Source organism: Mastomys coucha, unplaced genomic scaffold (assembly GCF_008632895.1).
Source record: "Mastomys coucha isolate ucsf_1 unplaced genomic scaffold, UCSF_Mcou_1 pScaffold3, whole genome shotgun sequence".
NCBI classification, from domain to species: Eukaryota; Metazoa; Chordata; class Mammalia; order Rodentia; family Muridae; genus Mastomys; species Mastomys coucha.
Window position 1 is genome coordinate 35,442,655 of NW_022196909.1, and position 5,394 is coordinate 35,448,048.

Sequence of the window (5,394 nt, forward strand, 5' to 3'; positions counted from 1 at the left end):
CCCCAGCAAAGGCAGCTGACATCTGGACTGGCCCTGGTGGGAACTAAGGAGCTAAGTTAGGAGGGACACAGGAGGAGGTCCCATCGAGAATCGGGGGGCCAGAGCTGGCCTGCCGGGGGAGGCACTGCTGTAGGCTTTGCTTTCATTTTGGTTTTGTTCAAAACAAAGTGTTATGTAATATTTTGGAAAGCAGAGCAGTCCTTCGTAACTCTACATTGGAGTTACTGTGTAATGTCTTTGGTTTTTCTCTCTCTTCCTCTCCAGTCTCTGTCTCTGTCTGTCTGTCTGTCTGTCTATCTATCTATCTATCTATCTATCTATCTATCTACCTACCTATCTATCTGTATCTCTCTCCCTCTCTCATTTCCTCCTTCCTTTTTTTCTCCTCTTCTTTTTCTCCCACTTGTCTCGTTTTAGGATTTTATTACATGTACTTGTGTGCATATATGCTTGCTCCCATGATGTCAGGACACACGTGTGAGGATGACTTGGAGTCGGTGTTGGATTTCTTCCCCAGCCACGTGGGTCCCAGCGATTGAACTCAGCTCTGTCAGCCTTGGCCTGGGAGCATCACTGCTGTGTTTTGAACTTTGCGTTTTCCTCTGGGCACCGTGGACGCGGATACGGCGTGTTGGGGACTGCCTCATCATCACTTTTCTTCCTCTCTTCCCACCTCCTCCCTCTACTCCTTTCCTGGCAAATAATTCTACTAGTCTCCCCCTTCCTTACAATCTGTATCTTTCACCCAAACTCTGATTCAGTCTTAGCTCCTTTCAGCATACCCTCCGACTCATGCAAATGACATTGAATGCTAGCCTCATGCAGGCTGGAACAACTCATTCTGGAATTGTCTTCCAGCACCTTTGTTCTCAGCTTTGTAATATTATCTATCCAGGTTTATCAAGTACAAACATGACACGGGTTTGAAAGTTTTTCCTGCCTCCAGAAGGGAGACACGACAGAAACATACCATTACCATCGATGCTATGATCTTTATTTAGGAGCCTGGCAGCCTCGGGCTCTCTGTCACTTCTAAGCCTGTATCTCTCATCTTGTTTCCCCAGACCCTGCCCCAACTCATAAGGATGCACCGGCTGACGCAGGCGGCACCCCAGAAGACCTCCAGTCTGCAGGGACCAGCAGGCTGCTCTATCACATCACCGATGGTGACAATCCATTGCTCTCGCCACGGTGCTCCATCTTTAGCCAAAGTCAGAGGTTCAACTTGGACCCCGAGTCCGCTCCATCTCCACCCAGCAGCCAGCAGTTTATGATGTAAGAAAGCCTACATCCTCATTTCATGTGGTTTCCCAAAGACCTTCATAACGTATAGCGAAACTCAGCTCTGAAATAGGGCAAATGTACCCGTGGAGTACTCTGTTACACTATGATAAAACAAGGCTGGCTCTCTCTCTCTCTCTCTCTCTCTCCAGTTGGTAATACTACTTCTGTACTGAGTTGGGGTCCCAGAGAGAAATGGTCACAGGAATCAAAATATATGTTGGGTGTTTTGGAAAGAATGAAGTGTGTGTCTTTGCACACGTCTAAAGTGTCATTCTTAATTAGCTCAGTGTGCTTCCCATGCCCAACAGTGGAGGAAATGTACATTAGCAAGTTTCCCCTTCAGCTCCTTGTTGTTAAGTTCTAGAAAAGTCGTATCTAAAAATAACCGTCATCCTCCCCAGATTAAATGGGCAGCGAGACGTAGCAGTCTCTCTCTGTATGTGCCAGATGTGACCTCCACCTGGTTCATTGAGCAGCCTCCCGTTGTGTGCCAGAAGCCAGCCCCCAACACGCTCCGAGTTGGCCCTTTGTATTTGTGATTGAGGTCAGTTCTAGGAACCGTGTTGTGGTCCGCCTTAGCTTGCACAAATGCTTTTGACACATAATTATAAGGAAGACTCCCTTGGCCGAAGTTTGCTCTGCTTCCATGCTCCTAGTTTTTCCCTCTCACAGCTCAGCTGCTGTTCTTGAGTTTATCCAGGGATCATGGATGATGCGCTGGAGGGGGGCATAGTGAGTCATTGCAGTTGCATGGAAATCGTGCGTCATGTTGAGACTGTGGAAATATTTTCTGGGCAGGGGGCCTCTCCTTTTGACATATTTGAAAGGGTTTTCTTAAGTCAGAACAGTTAGCTACCCATTTAAATCTCACTTTGAAAATGCCATTAGGTGTGGCTTGTATAACCTGTTGAAGGGTATCTCTTCTGAGTCCCAAGTTGACCTTACTTTTGCTTTGAAATACGTATCTCTGGTGCTGATATTTTGACACTTGTATACCAAAAGTCCCTGAGGAGATTGGCCCATAATTCATATCACAAGGTCAGAAGTCACAAGGGATGAGTGTGTGTATGTGTGTGTGTGTTTGAGGGGGCCTCCTGGTAGACTAGTCCCATAAGGAGTTGCCTCCTGGAATTCTCTAATCTCCTGGGTTCAAAGGTCAGGCAGCCATGCTCACTGAGGCCCCTAGCTGGACTGTTTGTCTGTCTCTAACCACGGCAGGCCACGGAGCTCTTCCCGATGCAGTGGTGGGGATGGCAAGGAGCCCCAGACCGTTACGCAGCTCACGAAGCACATCCAAAGCCTCAAGAGGAAGATTCGGAAGTTTGAAGAAAAATTTGAACAAGAAAAGAAATACCGCGTGAGTCCCCTCAGGGTTTAACGGGAAGCACGGATTGGGTCTGACGAGGGGGTAGATTCTCCTCCCGTCTCCATCCCTTGGCTGTGGCTGCCCCCTCCCTTGCTGGAGGACAGCTCTGCACCCACTGGTCACCTATCCCCCACATCATGAGTTGAGTTTGAGTTTAAAGCCGAGTCTGTCTTGTTCTCACCTCTGTAGGCAGCTAGCCTCCGTTAGACTTCCTGCTTACTACATCTCTTATTTCCCCTGTCATTCTGAGCATCTTTATTGGCACTACCTTTTAAAAAAAATTAATTTATTGACTCTATAACCCAGTACCAGCCCCCCTCTCCGTAGCCCTTCACGTAGATCCTCCCCCCCTCCCACTTCCTCCCTTCTTCTTTGAGAAGGAGGAGCTCCCATCTGGGTATCATCCCTTCATTATTCTCCCCCCCTTCCCATCCCCAGACACATGAAGTCACTGCAGGGACTAGGCGCTTTCTCTCCTACTGAGGCCAGATGAGGCAGCCCGGTTAGGGGAGCAGGATCCACAGGCTGGCAACAGATTCAAAAGGGCACGCATGACAGGAGCCTAGAGTAACTCTCCTCTGAGAAGCTCGACCCATGAAAAGAGATGCGGAGACCTGACATTAGATGGAGTCTTATGGAAGAGCCGGGGGAAGGACTGAGGGACCCAGCGAGGACAGGGCTTCCCACAGGAAGACCCACAGAGTCATTTAACTCGGACACTAGGTCTTCTAGATCAAAAATTTGGAAAGCTTCGTGTTGAACTTTCTTCACTTGTGTGTTGATAAGAACTTTGGGACCCAACATGCTGAAACTCTTTAACTAAAGAACATAATGACAGAGACTTTCGGGTTTTGAGTATTAGGGTTTTGTTTTGTTTTGTTTTGTTTTTCTTTGCCATGAAGGAACTTCTGGGTAGGTGAGTGGTGACTTCTCAGGTGGAACCTGCTGAGGCCACTCTCAAAAACACAAACAGAACCATCTTTTCCCAGAAGACCTCAGTCTTTTTGCTGGACCCGCAGGGTTGCCAGCACAGCTTCGACTTCTCTCTCTCTCTCTCTCTCTCTCTCTCTCTCTCTCTCTCTCTCTCTCTCTCTCTCTCCCTCCCTCCCTCTCTCATACACACACACACACACACACACACACACACACACACGAAACCACAGAGTTGTAGATAAGTGTCTGCCGGACCAAAGGAGCCAATGTTTATTTTCTTGGTGACCAAGGAGTAGAGAAAAATTCAAGTTCACAGGGACTTGCCTAAAGATAGTGTGGGTCTCTGGCAGACAGCCCGGGACAGTCTGTTATTAGAATAAAACAGAGCAGGGAACAATCTCTCACACATCTTGAAATATTAAAAGGCTCACTAAAGCACTCCGTACAGAGGCGATCAGAAGGTCCCTGTGAGCGCGTGATGAGTTTTGGGGCAGAGTGACGAGTGGGTGATGGCCCGCTCTTCCCTTCCTGGTCTGTGTGGCTATGGCTTTGTAGAAGAGAGGGTGTTTAGGGAGTGGTATCTAGTCTTATAGAAAAGGTGCCATCGGATTGGCTTTCAAGGCTGTCTGAACAAGGATGCTGCATGGTTTCCATCCAGCAATCATGGCTACTCTCTGTCCGTGCAGCCGGGATACCTCTGCCTATTGTCTCAGTCTTTATCCCGCAGATAAGTAAGCCCTGACCCACTGAAGATTTCTGACTAGTTGTGAGCTACCCCTGGAGGCTTGGAGAGGCTAAGTTAATGGTGAACAGGCCTGAGTGGTGGTGGTGTAGGGTTCTTTAGCGTCTGTCTTTGGTAGCCCCAACATTCTGGGAGGATCCGGTTTCACCTTTGACCTACTGGGGTTTACCGGGCCTGCGGAGTGGCAAACGGGGTTCTATTTTTGAGCCCGTTAACACGTCTGACCTGGCCTTGCCCAAGTCTGACTGTTGTAGATTGCAATCCAACACCTGCCCCCAACCCCCTCCCCGCCGCAGCTTCGTGTCTCTGGACAACTTCCTGTTCTGAATCATACAGCAGTAACTGAAGTTTGAGGCCACTGTTGGAGGAGCCCGTGTGGCACTTATTGCAGTGTTGGCTATGAAGGGAGCAAAAGGTCCTAGGCATCACCAACCTCTAATCTATCTGAGCAATACCAAGCAGGCCGCATGACAGGTTCGGTCTCAGGAGAAAAGAAAGGGGGCTTGTGCGTGTTAAATATGCACTGGGTCCCCACCTGTGTTGTGCACATGGGTTATTTTTTTTTCCAACTCTTATGGCCACCAACGGTTGTCTGTTTTACTTAGAGAATTGCTCTTGGCATCTTTTCCCCTGTCCTGAGAAGCGTTAAAGGCAAATGAAGAGGCAGTCACTCCTCTCTGCCTCCCAAAAGCACGCACCCATGCACCCATGCAGCCATGCAGCCATGCATGCACACACAGAGGAGGGGTATAAATGCTAGAGCAGTGGGGGGGGGGGAGTTCACCACTATATCAGTGTTTACCTTTTCCCCCACCCTTCTGTCAGCACCTTATGTATCCTAGGAAACAAGGCATCCAGTCAGTCCTCTTGTCGGGTGCCAGGCTGTGGTTAGAAGCCTGGCAAGCCACCTGCCACATGTAAGGCCTGCTTTTTTTTTCTTCCCGTCCCTCGGGCAGTGGTGTTACCAGCCCCGACTGGTTGTTTCTGAACCTTAGCTCCTGCTGGGCATCTCGGCTTTTGGGGTGTCTATGTAAACCTAAGTCTTTCTGTCTCTGCCAAATTTAGCCCT

At 49.0% G+C, this 5,394-nt stretch overlaps 1 protein-coding gene across 5 annotated transcripts in view; it reads left to right on the forward strand.

Annotated features, from left to right (window-relative positions):
* The window catches only part of Fam13c (family with sequence similarity 13 member C), a 109,265-nt gene that overhangs the window by 84,353 nt on the left and 19,518 nt on the right, over positions 1-5,394 (forward strand). For all 5 annotated transcript variants that reach the window (XM_031346598.1, XM_031346600.1, XM_031346595.1 and 2 more), the window contains 2 exons: positions 1,065-1,275; positions 2,503-2,641. In XM_031346598.1, coding sequence (XP_031202458.1) covers positions 1,065-1,275; positions 2,503-2,641 — 350 coding nt within the window. The remainder of the gene's footprint in view (positions 1-1,064; positions 1,276-2,502; positions 2,642-5,394) is intronic.